An 18,840-nucleotide genomic window follows, 5' to 3' on the forward strand; every position below is an offset into this window, starting at 1 on the left:
CCTGCACTGTTCATGATTGCAGTCTCCACATCTCCTGCAGGGCCTGCAACAGTAAAGCACTAGATGCATGGGTTGAGCCCACTTCCCTGCCTTCACCTGCACTGTTCCTTCTACCCCAAACCCCTCCCCTTGAGAAGTCAAGGGCAGGAGAGAATGTTCTGGAGGCACAGAAAATTCAGAAATGCGTTCCAGTTGGAGAGTTGGGCTCTGTGGTATTTGAGCTGGATCTGGGAAGCACGGGTAGGATTTCAGTTTGTGGAGGTGCCAAGGGGGGGGATTTGGGGTAGAAGGAACAGTGCAGGTGAAGGCAGGGAAGTGGGTGTCGAGCAGGGTGTGTTTGGTGAGAACTGAAAAGTGTATGCGTTATTGTGGCTTAGTATGGTGGGTGTGTAGAGGTGTGAGTGTGTGTGTGCAAGGTCTGCGTAGATGTGTAGTTGTGCATGTGTGGGTGGGTGTGAGTGTATATATGTCTGTATTGTGAGTTTGGGTAGGTATGAGTGTATGTACAGGTGTGGTTTGTCTTTGGGTTTATAGATGCTTAGGTATAATGATAAATATCTGTACGTATATACATAGATGAGTCTGTGTAGGTGTGAGAGTGTGTGTGTTTGGATGTGTACATGGGTGAGAGTGTGCATAACGTGTCTGAGAGAGAGGAAAAGTGCCAGAAAGCAGAGAGCAGAGAATATGGTGAGATCGACTGGTTAGTGTAGGTTCCGTGCATGTTAAGGAGAGTCTGCATGATTCTGTAAGGATTTGAGTAGGGGTTGATGTATGATTTTGGTGTTTTGATGTGTTTTTTAGGGGTGGCTTAGGAGACCAGTTATGAAGAGATTTTAATCGTCTCTTGTAAGCATGTCGTGAACAGATCTAATAAAATCAAACACATCTCTGTGAAAGGCACACCACAAACATCTATTAACCTTTTCCCAGCTGACTGTGACCTCTGTGCCATTTCTCTGCATTTACCCAGACATGAAGGGGTGAACATTAACTTCTAACAGACAGTTTCTGGAGATGAAAATTATCTCTGCTCTGAGAAAATAGTGACTGAACATTTTGATAACTAATCACTGCCCTTTCACAAAACATTTTCCAAGAGCTGAAGAGCAATTAGCTTTCTAAAGGCACTGTATTTAAATTTTATTAATAAAAACGGATATAAAAATCATTACAAAGTTAATTTCCCCTTTTTTAGTTCTTTTAACAGAATCGCTTTTCTCCATCAGAGGTCAATTATTTTTCTTTGTCCTCAAAACCTCACTATTTTTGCTGAAAACACTCCAAGGTTTATCACCAAAATTCAGTTTATTTTGAAGGTAAAGATTTTTTTCCTCCTCCCACACAGCCCATTTGGATGAGTTTGGGACTGTTTTTAATTAAAAAAAAAATTCATGGTAGAGATAAAAATCATCTGCCTGCACCTATTCATTGTGTATGGAGTATTTATAAGAATTAAAATGGTGCTAAGAATAGTGCCTAATACATACCAAGAGCCCAGTGAATGTCAACTTTGATTGTAAAAGCTCAAGCAGTGCCGTTCAGATGTTATTGCTGTTTCCTGTTGCTTAGCTCTGCAGCCTTTCTCTGATAGGTTCTTCTGTCATTACCATCCTATGCCAATCATCCCAAAGTCCCAGAGAAAACTCCCACTGGCTCAGTCTAGGTCACATGCACATTCCTGAGCCAATCACTGTGGCTCAGGAGCCAAATGCACCAATGTGCCAAGTAAGGGCCATGTGCCTATTCTTGAAGTTGGAGTCAGGGATCTCTACAAAGGAAAACCAACATACTGTCACCAAAAACATGGAAAACTGACGATGGGCACACAAACAGCAGAAGGCTGTTATTGAACCCTAGGGGGAAATGTGGAGATGGTGACTTGTGGCCAGAATCACCAATGAGGGGGGGAAAAAAAGCTAACTCAGGTTAGTATCACGAAATGTTTTTATGAAAAAAAGAAAGAAGAAATCTTTTTATGGAGTTAAAACATGAAATGATATGAACTCCCCTTTATTTTTTTAAAGATTTGTTTATTTGAGAGAGAGAGCATGGGGAGGAGGGGCAGAGGGAGAAAGAGAAAGAGTGCAGAGCCCGATGATGTGGGGCTCCATTTCGTGACCCTGAGATCATGACCTGAGCTGCTCAACTGAGTGCGCCACCCAGGTGCCCCAATATGAACTCACCTTTAAAAGTTTTTTTTCATTGATGTAAACCACAACAAAACAACATATAGTACCTTCCCCTGTGTTGGGCGTTCCTCCTTGCATTTTCCCTAGAATAACTGATTTAGTCCTCTCAGCAAAACTAGGAATTATACTACTGTCATCATGTCATTTTTTCAGTGATGCCATTGAAGCAGAAAGACAGCAAAGCAATACAACCCTCGAACAGGGGGGTTAAGGGCACCCACGCCCCACCCCGCGCAGTTGAAAATCCATGTATAACTTTCAGTTCCCCAAAAACTTAACTACTAATGGCCTCCTGTTGACTGAAACCCTTACTGAGGACATAAACAGCTGATTAACACGTATTGTGTATGCCCTATGTATTACGTGCTGTATTCTTCCAATAAAGTAAGCTAGGGAAAAGAAAATGTGATGAGGAAAATCACAAGGAAGAGAAAATACATTTATGATACCGCACTGTCTTGATTGAAGAATAACCACGTATAACTGGACCCACACAGTTCAAACCCGTGTGGTTCAGGGCTCAGCTCTCTGTCCAAGTGGCACAGCTGGGATCTGAAGCCAGGACACCTGGCTCCAGAGTTCACAGTTTTGGCAACTCTGCTACTCTGTCTCTCTCAGAGTATATCTGCTTTTTAAAAACATTCCCTCTTTTGAATTCAGAAAAAAAAATAATAATAACCTTTGTCTTTTAGAATAGTTTTAACGAGGGGTGCCTGGGTGGCTCAGTTGGTGAAGCATCTGCCTTCGGCTCAGGTCATGATCCCGGGGTCCTGGGATCAAGTCCCATGTCGGGCTCCTTGCTTGTGCTCTCTCTCTCTCTCTCTGACAAATAAATAAAATCTTTTTTAAAAAATTAAAAAAGAAATAGAATAGCTTTAAATTTACAGAGAGGTTGTGAAGGCAGTACAGCGAGTTCTCATACACCTCATGCCCAGCTTCTCTGATTACTAATGCCTGACATTAACGCGGCGTTTGTCCCATTCCAGGAACGGGTGTTGATACGTGGTTGTTAATTAATGCCCGTGCTTTATTCAGATCTCCCTGGTTTTTATCTAATGTCTTTTTCCTGTGCCATCCTACTATCTCATCCAGGACACCCCACTACATTTAATCACAGGGTCTCCTTAGGGTCCTCTTGGCTGTGACAATTTCCTGGCTTTTCCTTATATTCTGATGACCTTCCCAGTTTTGAGGAGTTTCAGTCAGCTCTTTTCTAGGATGCCCCTAAATTGGGATATTTCTGATATTTTTCTTACGATTAGACCGAGGTTATGTGTTTTGGGAGTGTCATCATATTGTATCAAGGGGACATACTAACAAAAGGACCTGTCCCTGTTGGTACTGACCTTAATCATCTGGCTGAGGTGGTGTTTGTCAGATTTCTGCATTATCAAAGTTTTCTCCTTTTTTTTTTTTTTGCCCCAGCAAAAACTTCTAGTTGCATTTCCTCACTGACTTAAAAACAAGTCCTGGGTTCAGATCCTGATTCTCCCACTCTCAAGCCATGGGGACTGAACAAGCTGCTTAAACCCCACACCTCAGTCCCCTCATCTGTGAAATGGGGTAATAATAGTATAATATCTTATTCATCAGTCTATTTTTAGCATTACACGAATTAATATTTAAAGCTCTCAGAATAGTGGAAACAGAAAGACTTATTTTCTTTCCTTCTTTCTTTCGTTCTTTCTTTCTTTCCTTATTTTAATTTAATTTTATTTATTTTAGAGAGAGCATGAGTGAGAGAGGCAGAGGGAGAGGGAGAGAGAATCCCAAGCAGACTCTGCACTGAGTGCAGAGCTCAATGTGGGGCTCGATCTCACGACCCTGAGATCACGACCTGAGCCAAAATCAAGAGTTGGACATTCAACCGACTGCACCACCCAGGCGCACCCAGAAAGACTTATTTTTAAGTCTGTAAGGTGGACACTATTATTTACCTTTAAAATATGAAGAAACCAAATTTAATAGAGGAAGATAGAGATTAAGCAGTGGTCTGAGTTTTTACTGGCCAGATTTAAATTCCTGCTTTGACCTTTATACTATGACCTGAACAAGACACCTCGTCTTTTTGGGCCTCAGTTTACCACCAAGCAATAAGGATAGTCATTGTTCCCCACCTCCTGGAGTTGTTTTGAGAATCGAGTCGGATAATTCATGATAAAGTCTCAGTGCTGGAAACATATAGTAAAGCACCTGGTAAATGTTCACGATTGACTTTATCATCATTGTCCGAGTTACCCCAGCTAGGGCTTGGCCAAGTCAGGATTTGAACCCATGCCCCTGTGTACAGAATGAGCAAGAGTCAGCTTGGAGGGAAGCTTCAGATCTGAGCACCACTGGCTTCTGTGCAGCAGAGAGCTCCCAACCAAGACGGCTCTGGTGACCTCATTCTTTCTTCTTGGTCTTCCAGCTTGGTTCTCAGAACCATCCTGTCTTATTCAGAGTGAGGCATGTCATTTCCCTGGCCTCTGCTGGCACATGGCCACTCTCCTGAATTAAACATCAAGTTGTGAACTGTGCTGCCTTTGTTGAGCCCTTTCTAATGATCTATCCATTGCCCTGATCCCGATAAGGAGTGAGCTGGGGGGGGGGGCAACTTTTGTTGCACATCGTATAGAACCTTGGGTCTCAAAGACCTTAGAGATCATCTGGTCTACCCTCACCACCACCCCCATCTCTGTTACGGGTGAGGAGACTGAGACCCAAGGAGATTGAAGGTCAAAGGTAAGTTGTCATGGGAACTCAGCCGGTGCTTCTGCTGCAGAGGCTCACCGTTTTCCCAAAGAGAGGCTTAATAGATGTTGAATTAGTGATAATAGTGCCCCATATGGAGAACTTGCTGTGTGCCCGGAACTGTGTATCCCATTCAGGGATGTTTGCCATCCTTGTCTTGCTTATAACTCTCACAACGACATAACAAAATTGAAATACTTTGATTTGATGGTTGGGGAAACTGATGTTCAGAAAGGTTATGTGACTTGCCCAAGGTCACACAGCTAAGGGCAGTGGTGGGATTTGAACCTGTCTGACTCCGAAGCTCATGGTATTAATGATTCTGAACCCTTTCCCTCTGTTCCATGTGCGGGAGAGAAGAGAGGGGTTCTGTAGGGCTGAGGCTGATCCCTGGAAAGTCGATGGATCGATATGTGCCCATATCCAACACACACGCTCAAGTGCACCTTCCAGTCCCGGTCACGTGGAGATCTAACTGGAAGTTTAGCAAGGCCTCCCGGAATTCCATTTTCCCTATGAGCACCAGAAATAGGACTACATGTTCAACCAAGACCGTTATCACTTCACTTGCTCTGATGCCTTGAAAACTTACCCCAGGAGGAAATGTGGTGCAGCCTGGGAATGCACTAACTTCTCTGGGGCAGGCGGGACCTGCTGATCTAAAGTTACAGACTCTGCCCCGTGGCGTGTGCACGATTCTGGAGGGGATCGGGAGCCAGAAGACGGTCCAGTTTAGAGAATAGCAGGACAGTCACCATCAGCTCAAAATAGAAGCAGGGAGAGAGATTGATCGCTACAGTCCTCAGAGGGCACGTGGTTCTTCTGTCTTGGACATGACCTTTAGAGAAAGGCACATGGAGCATTCATATTCTGTGCCCATTTAGTGCCTGGGGACACCGAGGTAAGCAGAGATGGTGTGACTGAAGTTTCTTCTCAATTCATGGTTTATTCCATTGAAGCTTGCCATTCTCTTGAACCCCTCAGAGCGACCACAGCCCCTTTTAAATTGGCATTGACATGGTGGTCTTGGCTCCGTCTGGAACATGTAATATAGTCACTCTCAATGGCTCTGTGTCTGGGGGGCCGAATTCGAAGTGAAGCATGAGCGAGGGAGAGAACAGAGGTTTTTGTACTTCAGTTTTGTGCTTAGGGCACAAGATCCCATAGCTGAGGCCAATATGGACACATCGATCAGTCTACTAGTATGTTCTGACTCATGGACATTTTTAAAAATTCAGGTCGCGTGTTCCTTCATTCCATCAATAACTGTCCATTAAGTCCCTCCTTGTGCCAGGCCCTGAGTTAGAAGCTGCGGACCTCGAAACCAATTGGTGTCTGCATAAAATCCCTCCTAGATGGGGGAATCCTAATCTAATCAGCGAAACACATAGCTCGTGGAGGTATAATGCTATTAAGCAAATAGAGATTAGATATTTAAATCGAATTAAGGATTTATGAATGAAATGTTACCATGTCTGGGAGTTCCTTCACTGTGATACAGGAGAAGTGGGTGGCAATATAAACGAAACAAGATTGGCCATGAGTTAGTAATTATTGCAGCTAGATAATGGGAACATGGAGATTCATTATACTGTTTCACTTTTGTAGGAGTTTAAAATTTTTCATCATGAAAGAGAAGACAAAGATGCACTGAGGGAGCACAGAGCTTCCTCCTTCAGGCAGGTTACATATGGACATATATCCCTGGTCACTTCCATCCAGCCTTTCCCTCCTGGCCAACAGACTGGATGAACTCATAGGGTAAATCTCAGCTCCTTACGAGGACCTGCAAAGCTTTGCATCATCCAACCCCTGCCTACATGGGGTGCTTTCCCTTCCCTTCACTCCCGCAGCCCCTCACCCACTCAACTTGGGATTTCCCATCTCCGCTCAAATGCCACCTCCTCAGGGAAGCCCTCTGTGATTTCTTTCCCGTCTGCTCTCTTAGACCCATTGTTTTCTTTCTTCCACCCAGTTTGTATGATGTATTTTTGTGTGACTATTGGACTCATGTCTGTCTTCCCTATTAGCATAAAAATTCCATGCAGGGAAAAAGTTCATTGCATGTTCTCCAGTCTCCTCGGTGCCTAATTCCATGCTTGACACCTAGTGGCCACTCCATAAATACTTAGGAAGCAAATGAATCTCTCTTAATTCTGTCTACAAGCGCTGGACTGACTCAGTTAGAGCCCCTTGTGAAAATGCACAGAGGAGGGGAAAGTCTCTTTTCCCCATGTGGTATATAGAATCCTGGAGCGGGGATTTGGGGACTTGGGGATTTGGCTCTGTTTTTCCACCCACCACTTGCTTCCACCCTCCTCGGCCGACCCACTGGGTGATTACTTAGACATGGGAAGGGAGAGCATAACTTAGGAGAGACTTGGGGAGTTACTACACTCCAGGAACCCATACACCTTTGCTGCCTCTCTCCTGGGAGTCAGTCTTGGACGGGAACCTTCGCCTGACTTCACGGTGTAGGGTACAGTGATGTGGCCAATGACGTCACCAAAGATAGTGCTGGCTAAATGGTCTTTGCCTTAATTTATGTTTCCGGGGGCTTCCCAGGAGCTGTCTCTCCAGGGGTGGAAGGGTCTTTGAGCTATAACGGTGCAAAATCTGGATGACTTAATAGAAGCACCTTTGGGTTCACACAGCCCTGTGGTATGGCTCTGGTTCCATGGCTTCCCAGCTGCATTTGGACAGTTTATATGTCTCTGTGCTTCCATTCTCTGAACTGCAAAGTTGGAAGACTAATCCTTACCCTTGGGATTTGTGGGCATCAAAGTCACTGGTGATATATACATTTCCTGATGACACAGGAGTGCTCAAAAATGACACTGTTATAATGATAGCATCAAAGAGCTGTGGTGGACAGGTGCAGAGTTCTATATTACTAGGGAAGGCAGGTATGCCTTTACAGATTAGGTGATATTTGAGCTAAGTCTTAAATGCGAACTACAACAATAATAAAATAACAGCAGCTACCATGTATGTTACACGCTAAGTTCTGTGCTCAATGCTTCCTAAACATTTTGCCTCATCGGAAGCTCACTACAGTTCTTAAGGGCATGTCCTGTTGCTATCTGCATTTTGTAGAGAGAGAACATAAAACTCAGAGAGGTTAAGTCACTTTCCCGAGGCCACTCAGCTAAACGAGTGAAGCCGGCATCGGCACTTAGTTCTACGTGACTCCAAAAGCCATTCTCTTACCAACTGAACTACCCAGCCTCTCTCGAAGGTTTGAGTTTTCCGAGAGAAGTGGAAGGAAAAGGAACTGAGGTAACGTCCCAAAAGGAAAAGCTTGGCTCTCTCTTTTTTTCTAACTTGCTTATTTATTATTAGTTTAGTCTTTGTCCCGCAGCCGACTGATGGTTCCAAGAAGGCAGGAACCATTCAGTTTTATCCATCATTGCTCCCGGGCTGGTACCAGCACATAGCTGGTGTTCAGTAAATCCGCATTGAGTGAATGAGCAATTTGACGGGCTCAGCATTCTCCCCAGCCTGTGTTACACATCACGACATTGGTAGATGAGCATGTTTATTTGACCAAACTCTTCTACGGCCCTTCCTATCTTAAAAAGGAAGGGATTGGTGATGCTGGGCAGTTCTGTAATTGGCCACATGGAATGTTTCACTATAAACAGCAAACGTTTTCCAAGGCGGTCTGAGAGCGCACTGTCTGCCTTTTCTGCTGCCACCCCATCACCTCTTTGGGTGTCCAGCATGTCTGAATTCTCTTTACGGGCTTGAAATTCATTTCTGGCGACACTCACATTACGGGAGGGGAGGTGAGTGGGTCACATCAACACAGACGAGCCTGAACTCGGCACTTAGCTTTTCAGATGAGGTGCTTCCTTGAGGTTGGTATTACAAATAAGCGCTGACCTGTGGTGTCAAGCAATTGCACAGGGGAGCGGGAGGAAGGAAGAAGCGCGATGCTGGGAGCAGCTTTCTCCCAGGGTGTATATGAATAGTGCCAATAAGCTGTCAAATAAAATTAAGGTTCAAAACATACAGCCTTCAATTTGATTTCGCTAACATGAGGACTGCTGCTCGGAGGGAACAGATCGATTCTATTTTGACAGGTCTTGGTGCACGCTAAGCGCTGAAAGTCTCTGCTCCGAGCCGGATTAATAACAGTTCACCTTAATTTGCAACTTAAATAGAACCATGATCTGAGCTGGAAATGATGCTCCTGATTTCCTCTCCCGCGCGTCCTCCTCGTGTTGACGCTCCTGTCAATCCTCCTGCCTTTTTGCTCTTTCACGTCATCTTCTTCTCTGCACACTCTTTCCCTTAGCATCTTTTGTGTTTTTTTTTAAGATTTTATTTATTTTTTTGACAGGGAGAGACACAGCAAGAGAGGGAACACAAGCAGGGGGAGTGGGAGAGGGAGAAGCAGGCTCCTTGCTGAGCAGGGAGTCCCAGGACCCTGGGATCATGACCTGAGCTGAAGGCAGATGCTTAACAACTGAGCCACCCAGGCGCCCTCCCTTAGCATCTTTTAAAAATTTCTCCTTCTCCTTGCATCTCTCCTACACTTAGAAAGTATGGAGTCCCTACTATGTGCTGGGCATGGTGCTGTTTGCTGCTCACAGACTGTATTATTTAATTGCCACAACATCCTTGTAAAGTAGGTGGAGTGGTGCTGTTTACAGAGGAGAAAACAGACATTCACAGTGGTTCAGAGCTTGCCCAGGTTTCTGTAGCTAGTAAGTGGCAGAGGTGGGGATCCCAGCCTAGACTTCTCTGATTCTAAAAGTCCATGCTTCCCTTGAGACCTCAGTGGTCCCGAACTCTGGCAGAACATTAGGATCACCTGGGGAGCTCTACCCATCTCAGTGTGTGGGCACCACAGCCATATTAATTAGCAGGGGAGAAGCCAGGGCATGGGGCCCACCCAGTACTTTGCTTTCCCTTTATCCCTATTTTTCTTAGCATATAAAGAGAAGCGTATGTTGAGGTAGGTAGCAGAAAAGCCCTCAAGATGGGTAGGGTTCTTGTCTCGGACCTCATATGGGGGAAGGACTTGCCCTTCTAGAAGTCGGCGCTGCAAGAAAACACAGGTCTGCCTTTGTCTTTCTGATGCAGGTGGGAAAGTGGGAGAACCACACCCTGAGCCTGAGGCACGCCGTGTGGCCGAGGTACAAATCCTTTTCAGACTGTGAGCCAGACGACAACCATCTGAGCATCGTCACCCTGGAGGAGGCCCCCTTTGTCATCGTGGAAGACATAGACCCGCTGACCGAGACGTGCGTGAGGAACACCGTGCCATGTCGGAAGTTCGTCAAAATCAAGTAAGTCCAGGGATGCTGTCGCTTGAATACACCCAATCCTTTAAAAATAGCACGTATCATCAACAACGGTATCCAAAATATCCTAATAAAGTGTAATATAAAATAGGCTATTCTAATACTAGATGATAATCTATAATGTTAGATTTTTTTAAGACTTAAATAAATAACTGGAATTATGCCAGGTGGTTTACACTTATTTAATTCCAGCAACAGCAATAGGAGGTAAGTGGCTTTGCCCATTTTAGATATTTAAACAGTTCTGGGGAGATTCAGAACCATGCTCAGAGCCGTTCAGCTCATAAATGGACGAGCTAGGACTCAAGATGCTCATCCATCTGACTCCACCGCCATATTCTTAACCCCTGTGCTCAAACAACCCTCCCCTTCGGTCTCACCTTAAAAATATATATATATTTTATTTTTCTGACTGCTCCCTCCTCCAATCCTGCACATCTCCTCCCTTCCATCTTTTTTATATATCCCAGATACAAACTCTTCAAAAACTTTGGAAACGTCTTTCCAGCTGGGGGTCATGGTGCACGCTCCGTATGGCTGTGTGCTGTGATCAGTGTGGACCTGGCGTCCTGGTTGTCTCCTCGCTCACCGACAGCAAGCCAGTGTCACAGCTGTGCCATTTCCTCTTTTATTAATGACCGAAGGAAGAACTGACAGTTTTTGTGAGAGCTCCTGGTGAAGTTTTGTCCCTAACCTATCACCCTTGAGGGGAAGCCTAAAGCTTCATGACAAAGTCCAAGGCCCTGATTCTAGTCTTTCTAGTACAAACACAAAGAAAAACACGCCCTCGTGGGGATTTTCACGAAAGGAAGAGGCCTCCCATGAAGTATTTTTGCCAGTATTTTCCAAGCACCTCCATTCTTCTGGCTAATTCTGCCACGTCCTTTAAGTCCCTCCCCAAGTTGGGTTTACCGTCCCTCCTTCCACAGAACTCTGGGTATGTCTCTGTGCCTTAGTCTGTGCAGGCTACTGTGACAAGTCACCGCAGACGGCATGGCTTAAAAAAAGGGACACTTATTTCTCACAGTTCTGAGGGCTGGGAGCCCACCGGCGGGGCATCTGATGTGCAGACAGCTGTCTTCTCTTGCTGTCATCCTGTGGTGGAGAGCAGACGGAAAGGAAGCAAGCTCTCCTATCTTGTTCTAAGGGCACTCATCCCACTCATGAGGGCTTTACCCTTTGACCTCATGACCTCCCACAGGACCCACCTCCTAACGCCATCATATTGGGGTTTAAGGTTTCAACACATGACTTTGAAGGAACTCAAACATTCAGTGCATACCCCTCGATCCCTCTATCACCTGCTTTTATGGCTTATAGTTTGTCTTTCCCCCTGGACTGTGAGCCGCCTAAATATTGGAAACGTGGCTTACTAGTCTTTGTATGCCCAGGGACAAGCACGAAACGGGTCCCACCAATGTTGATAATGCTTAAACACATGAGTGAATGGAAACCAGTCCTCCCGCATCCCAAATTCCAACATAAGTCATTATATGAGATGCAAATCCCAAGAGCTCAGTGCTTGGGATAAAGATCATTTTTTAAAAATATGATTGCAAAATGTGTTATGAAGGCACATTTGTAGTTTGGAGAAGATTTTTCTTTTTTTTTTTTATCAATGAGGAGCCTCGTTGGAGTTGAAATTCTGAATAGATTAGTCAATAAGTAAATAAACATGAAGCACAGTTCATGTGTGAGGCACAGTGCGGGGCACGCAGGATACATCAGGGAACAGAGAAGACAAAAGATGGGGATCTTGCAATATGGAGTGTACACAGTTAAAAAAAAAATTCAGCCAATAAAAGACCAGGACAGCTCCATGTTATGATAAACCTTGTGAAGGAATATAAATAAGGTGGTGTGAGGCAAGAGTAACTTGAGGTACGTGGGGCTCCTTTAGCTCACAGAGGTGAGTTGTAAGACGATGTAGAAAAGGATGATGAACATGTGAAGAATGGGGGGAGAGCCTTCCAGGTAGAGAGAAGAGCAGGTACAAAGGCCCTGAGGGAGGAAAGAGATTGGCAAGTGTGGGAAACAGAAGGAAACCCAGGGTGGTGCTTGAGAGTGATGAGCTGGGTGGGAGACGGAAGGGGTAAATGTGAGAAAGTTGTCCAAAGAGATTTTGATTTGGGTGGGTGTTCTTTGAGCACCACTTGGGCAGATGAAGAAATCAGGGTGGATGGCACAAAGCGAAGACTCTTACCTCAGTAGAGGCTCCTCCTTTATGACAAGAGTGCCTTCCTTGTTTCGATGGGGCCAATCAAGTAGAGCCTCTGGGGCTTCACAGTCAATAATAGGAGCTTTAAATCTTTAAAATCAGAAGGCTCGGAGCTGACAACAGTAGGTCAGCGAGTCCTGAGCTACATTTGAATGGAGAAAATGAACCCCTCACCCCAATAAATTACTCTCTTTCAAAGAACTGACTTTTTTACTGGAGACTATAAACAGATTAACAGGTTCAAATTCACATTTTTGGTTCCTGTGGGAGGTGGCGGGCTTGTAGCTTCTCTTTTCCCACTTGGCAACATGACAAGTTTACTGCACACCTAGGCGACATTAAAGTCTTTGAAAGCCATAGGCAATCGCTGGGACCCATTCATCCCAATATTAACACAGATCAGATCAATTGCATTTCTTTGAGGCAGGCTGATTCGTTCTAAGAAGGATTCTGTTAGGTAACATGGTTATATTTTTCTTGGTGATATTCTCCCAGGGAAAACCCTTTGTCTCTCACTTTTGGTGAATGATGGGGTCTTTAGGACACACATCGGTGTTCTAAAAACAGGAAACAGAAAATGAGCTGAGAAATCAAGCATTCCTTTTCATCTGTTAGTTGGGTGTTAAGGCGTGAAGAGAAAATCGAGGAAAAATGATCTGGCTTGATATGTTAGGAAAAATGGCCACACTGTCGATTAATCCCCCACTGTCAGATGGTCAGTGAGAAGAGAGGAAGTGTATTTTTAAGCACTTATGTGAGAGGTGCTTTAGATACTTTATTTTATTTAATCTCCCCAACTGTCCTGCAAGGTAAGCACCAGCCTTCTCAATTTGCAAGGGAACAAGCTGAGACTCATTAGTGAAGAGACTTGTCTGCATCTTCCTGGTTGTTAGGAGCAGACCCAGGACCTCGCAGCGGCTCTGTCTGACCTCCATGGCTGTGATCCTATCCACTGACCACACTGGGAAACTAGGGAGCTGAAGAACTGGACTCCTTATTGGATCTTTTTCCCCACATTGGCTTTTATGGGTCACCCTTTCTTGTGGTGATAGTGGGGTGTGGAGAAAGATTGCATTGGGCGCCATTTCTCAGATGTCTGTGTAGTCAAGTCACACCCCCCTCCACACATACACAAGGGCTGTGATTGGAACTGATGGAAGTTTCCAATTACAAGCTGGTCTGTGTTCCCATCTTCCCCATGAGAAATTCGTCTGTTGCATTTGCTGCGTGTCTTTTCATCTCATGTCCCCAGGATTTAATTCCATGTCTTACATACAGTAGGTACTCAGTGGTTGCTTGTTGGGTGAAAATGCATTAATGATCACTGTATCTAGACATATACCTGTATCTAGACATACACCTAGTTTTAGAAGACAAGGGGAGATAATTAACTCATTAACTGGCTGAGGTTCTCAGTGAGGCCAAAGAATACCACCATGTGCCTGTGACCCTGAATCTTAAGTCTGGGGCATTCATAACTCCTATCCAGACTCTCCCAGGAATCCTGACCAGGGGAAGGAAGGCCCTGTGATAAAAGAAGGGAGGAAGCAGAGAGCAAAGGAGATGCAGATGGGAAGAGTTGGAGAAGAGGCATCAATGCGTGGCCCATGGTGGCCAGGAAAAAAAAAGAGAATTGGCTCTTGCCATGTTTTACAATGGGCCACAGATAGATACTGAGAAGGAAATCGTATTTGGACATGCCATTGACTTAATGTACTTAGGACACATTTCTATCATGTTTATGGCATTTTGCAACCTGCTGCCATTACTCGAAGTCACACTGTCAGATCTACCCATGTTCCTGGGCATAGATGGACATCAGTGGTGCTTGATGTGTGTGTGTATATCTAATTATATGTGTAGTATATATTCACTGCAGTTAATTTGTGGGGGGAAAAAAAAAACTAAAAATATGAAAAAGAGAAAAAGTTATTTTCACCCTTCAAAAATAGCTACGCTTCATATTTCATTGTTTTTCCATCCAGATATTTCATAAGCTCATCTGTTTTTATATAGCTAGGACTGTTCTATATGGAACACTTTGTAACCTACTTTTTTTTTTCCTGTGATATGGAAATGCAAGTATTTTCCTATTGTGATGTTGGATTTCCATAAACATCATTTTAGTGCTTAGGTAACGGTCTGGTGTGTGGATGCACCAGCAATGGGATATCCAGAGCACGTATGTCATGACATGCATGACTCAGGTTGTTGAGCTCAATAAATGCCCCATCACAAGGTGGACCAGCTGTGTTGCCCAGAGAGGTCTTGACCTTCCTACATGAGTTGTCTAAGTAGCAGCTATTAATTTGGAAGACCCTCTTTCTTTCCTTTTTAAAGACATTTCTGATTTTTATACGTCCTTCGACTATGACTTGGCCAGGTAAATAAAGCAAGGTGGCTGGCAAAAATCAACCTATGTCACCTTGGTAGATGATGATAGCTTTTAAGATGCCAGTACCTTCTATATTTTAATAGGGCTTTTTCTTGATCAAGGACATTGCTATTTCATAGTGTCAACTTTTTATACTTCCTGCTATGTAGGGAGGGAGGGAAAGTGTTATGAAGGAGCACTCATCTGACAGATGACTCCATCAAGACACATTAAGTTCATGGACTCAGGCACAAGGTAGGCCCCGGGTCTTCCAGTTCTCAGCCACGTTTTCCTCAGGAAGGAAAGTGCCTTTCCTAAAGAAGGCACCCTTCTTTATCTTTGGTTGCAAACCTCTATCTCCAGTGATAGGAAAAAGCAAAACCCTCCTTCAGCTGAGAATTTCATGTCCTCCATCTCTCTTCCATTTTCTGATAAGCTTTTATAATTTGGCTTAGATCATATGCCTGAACTCTGGTCTAAAGAGGCTTTAGGTGTCATAAACTTAAAAATAAGAGGTAGTAACTCTCATCCGTATAATGGGGAAACAGTTCCTATTAACTAAGAGAAATGCCATGGAATTTATTTCAAGAATTACCATGAAGCATGGTACACGGTACAAATAATCACTCAATTAAAGTTAGCCGTTGTCATGGTTACTGTCACAATTAAGAACACTTTGTCCTTCTGCTGACATGAACTACTGCCTGTCCTTGAAAAAGCCACTCCCTCATGTTGAGCCTCCGTTTCCCACATGGAAAACAGTGGAAGTGTCTTAGGTAACAATTGTGAACAGATCTTCCAGTGCTGATATTCTACGGTCTCGGGGATTTTTTCTACAGCAATTCAACCAATGAGGGCATGAATGTTAAGAAATGCTGCAAGGGTTTCTGCATCGATATCCTGAAGAAGCTTTCTCGCACTGTGAAGTTCACCTATGACCTTTACCTGGTGACTAACGGGAAGCATGGCAAGAAAGTCAACAATGTATGGAACGGGATGATTGGCGAAGTAAGTTATCTTCCTCCCTCGGGCTCTCATCCAAGACTCCACGCCTGTGGCGCTTGGGGGGATGGTGGGAAGGACAAGTAAAGGCTCTGTGCTCCTTTGCCTTGCATATAGGTGGTCTACCAACGGGCGGTCATGGCGGTCGGCTCACTCACCATCAACGAGGAGCGCTCGGAAGTGGTGGACTTCTCCGTGCCCTTTGTGGAGACGGGGATCAGTGTCATGGTTTCGAGAAGCAATGGCACGGTCTCGCCTTCTGCTTTTCTAGGTATGTGGACGTCAGGGTCACCACTGTTTTCCTAACAGGGAATTAGAGGTATTTGTCTTGTTTCCTCAAAGGATGGAACCAGGTAGGACCTTGGTGAGCTCTATGTAATGACATCAGCACATTCCAAAGCCTGTCCTGTTTGAATGATCTCAATTCCCTCCCCATCCCCCCAACCCCCAGTTAACATCTGTCATTTATCTCTGACTCGGAACTATCTGCTGAAAACACAATCGCATATTCAGATACTGGCCTTGATTGTATAGAATGGAGATTAGCAGGTATAGGTCTCAGAGCCTGGAAAACATTTAAAAAAATAAATATACCTGTCCACAGTTAATTTAAATCAGCCTCTAAGCCTTTATTCAGCAACCTCAATCCCATCCTCCATTCTTCCCTGGCATGACAGCCACTTATTTACTGGATATGAGGGTGAAATGATGATGACCACACGGTGATTCATACCAGCACTCGGATAAACAAAATACAGGTAGTCTGAAGAGCACACACTGATTGAAAATTAATGGAATCATATTTTAAATGTGACTGTCCTTCAAGCGGACTGGTTTGTAAGGGAGAAAATTCCTTACTCTCCTTTTAACTATTTCATAAATTCATGTTTTGACATAAAAGCATTTTTTTTTTAGAGCAAGGTAGACTCTACTTTCTATCATCCTGTTTTCTTTAGCACTGTATGTATATGCCTGTCCAGAGAGGGAGAAACTGCATGGGACAGAGCCAAGCATTATTTTTTTTTTCTTTAAAGGAAAGTATCGGTAGAGTGTTTGGTTATCATCAACAGTTTTTGAGAGTGGCTACCTTGAAGATCGTGGGACTCAAATTCCCTTCTCCTTGGCACCCCTGCATCCATGGGCTTGTCCCAGATTTGGGAAGGCTAAGGCGAACACTGACCCCAAAAGAAAACTGCAGAGAAAGGGGACACAGATCAAAGTCAGCCAAATTTCTTACACGTTTCCAGACACACACACAAGAACCTTTGTCTATTAGAGAGCTTGCTCTTGCAGACTAGAGCCATTTTGTGGCTACCGGCTCCCAGCCTGTAGTCTTGCGTCCCCACAATCTTCATTGGTACGTCGTGGTGGCATCCAGTGAAGCCGTCTGTGCTTTATTCTCTTGAGTGAAACGTTGACGAACAGGATTTTGGATACCGCCTCACTCACAGAGATGTATGGATTTGCTATTTCCATTTTTTTTTTTTTAAGATTATTTATTTATTTGACAGAGAGAGATACAGCGAGAGAGGGAACACAAGCAGGGGGAGTGGGAGAGGGAGAAGCAGGCCTCCCGCGGAGCAGGGAGCCCGATGCGGGGCCCGATCCCAGGACCCCGGGATCATGACCCGAGCCGAAGGCAGACGCCCAACGACTGAGCCACCCAGGCACCCCTGCTATTTCCATTTTTGATAATCCATTTAAGCTGTTGAAATCCTTACCACTCCCTGAATTTGATGTTGCACTCCCTGCTTCCATTTTTGACAGATACACACTTCATTATGTTCCCTTTGTGTCTTTGATATGGATAATGGACCCATATCTCGATCAGGGAGCCTCACAACACCATGAAAAATGCAGCCGACTGATATAGACAATACATGCAGAATCTTAATGACTGGGTGGACCCTCATGTGTGAGCCACTCCTTTTCACGGTTTCCCACTCCCTAGCAGACCTTTCAACAGGGCTCTTTGGCCCTGGAGGTTAAGAAAAGGTTGGAAGAAGTGAGTTCAGGGAAAGAATGGAAAGAGATCTGTTTCTTTCTTTTCTTTTCCTTTTTTTTTCTTTGAGAGAGAGAGAGAGAGAGAATGTGTAGGGGGAGGGGCAGAGGGAGAGAGAGACTCCCAAGCAGGCTCCACATCTAGCGTGGAGCCTGATGCGGGGCTCCAGCTCATGACCATGAGATCATGACCTGAGCCGAAATCAAGAGTCGGACGCTCAACTGACTGAGCCACCCGGGTGCCCCAAGAGATCTGTTTCTTTTCACAAGTTGTTGACATATCTGCATAGTGAGCTAGAGAGAACTTTTTTTCCAATTCAATCAGAGAGGGAAAAAAATACCATCAGTTGGCTTGGCTCATAAAAAAATTGAGTCACTGATATCGAATCTGGCCTCAACCCAATTTCCCCTAGATTTTTATCTTACCTGGATTCATAGAACATTGCTATAAAAAGTCAGGTATTTTTTGCGGAGTTAAGGCCTCCTTTCCCCCCTTACTCTTCCTACTGTATCTTTAAAAATAAAATAAAATACATTGTAGCCAGAGGAAGCTATTTTCAAAGCTGTTTTGACATCAGTAGGCTTAATATTTTTTCTAGTCACTAAATTACATCCCTATTGGATTGTGCACCCCCTTATTTACGGTCATTATCTGCAGGTTTTGAAAGTCATAATGAACTACGCTAAACTACATTTTTCCATTCACTGGCTCAGTCATCTGGAAGAGCCCAAACATTCAAAATCTGATTGCATTGCTCTTCATTATTTCCTATCCTCTCTCCACAAACTCCATTAACTCCCATTGGAAACACTTGCAGGTAATGCCTCTGAGCTTCTGTGTAAAAATGTAACCAGCAGCTCTTCAAGGACAGAGGTGGCATCTCTTGGATATTTCCATTCAGTTACTTTCAAAGACTTTCCAAGCAGATTGGATTGTTTGATCCAAAGAAATGCTGACCAGAGTCTCCTAGATTGAAGTCCCTTCATGAATGAATGTGGTATCTGCTT

At 44.4% G+C, this 18,840-nt stretch overlaps 1 protein-coding gene across 1 annotated transcript in view; it reads left to right on the plus strand.

Moving 5' to 3' along the window:
- Nucleotides 1-18,840, plus strand: part of GRIN2A (glutamate ionotropic receptor NMDA type subunit 2A) — a 338,815-nt gene that overhangs the window by 260,024 nt on the left and 59,951 nt on the right. The window contains exons 4-6 of the mRNA XM_081820054.1: nt 10,017-10,222; nt 15,669-15,837; nt 15,949-16,102. Of these exons, the coding sequence (XP_081676180.1) occupies nt 10,017-10,222; nt 15,669-15,837; nt 15,949-16,102 (529 nt within the window). The remainder of the gene's footprint in view (nt 1-10,016; nt 10,223-15,668; nt 15,838-15,948; nt 16,103-18,840) is intronic.

This window comes from Leptonychotes weddellii, chromosome 5 (assembly GCF_054177405.1).
Source record: "Leptonychotes weddellii isolate Sample4059 chromosome 5, ASM5417740v2, whole genome shotgun sequence".
Classification (NCBI taxonomy): domain Eukaryota; kingdom Metazoa; phylum Chordata; class Mammalia; order Carnivora; family Phocidae; genus Leptonychotes; species Leptonychotes weddellii.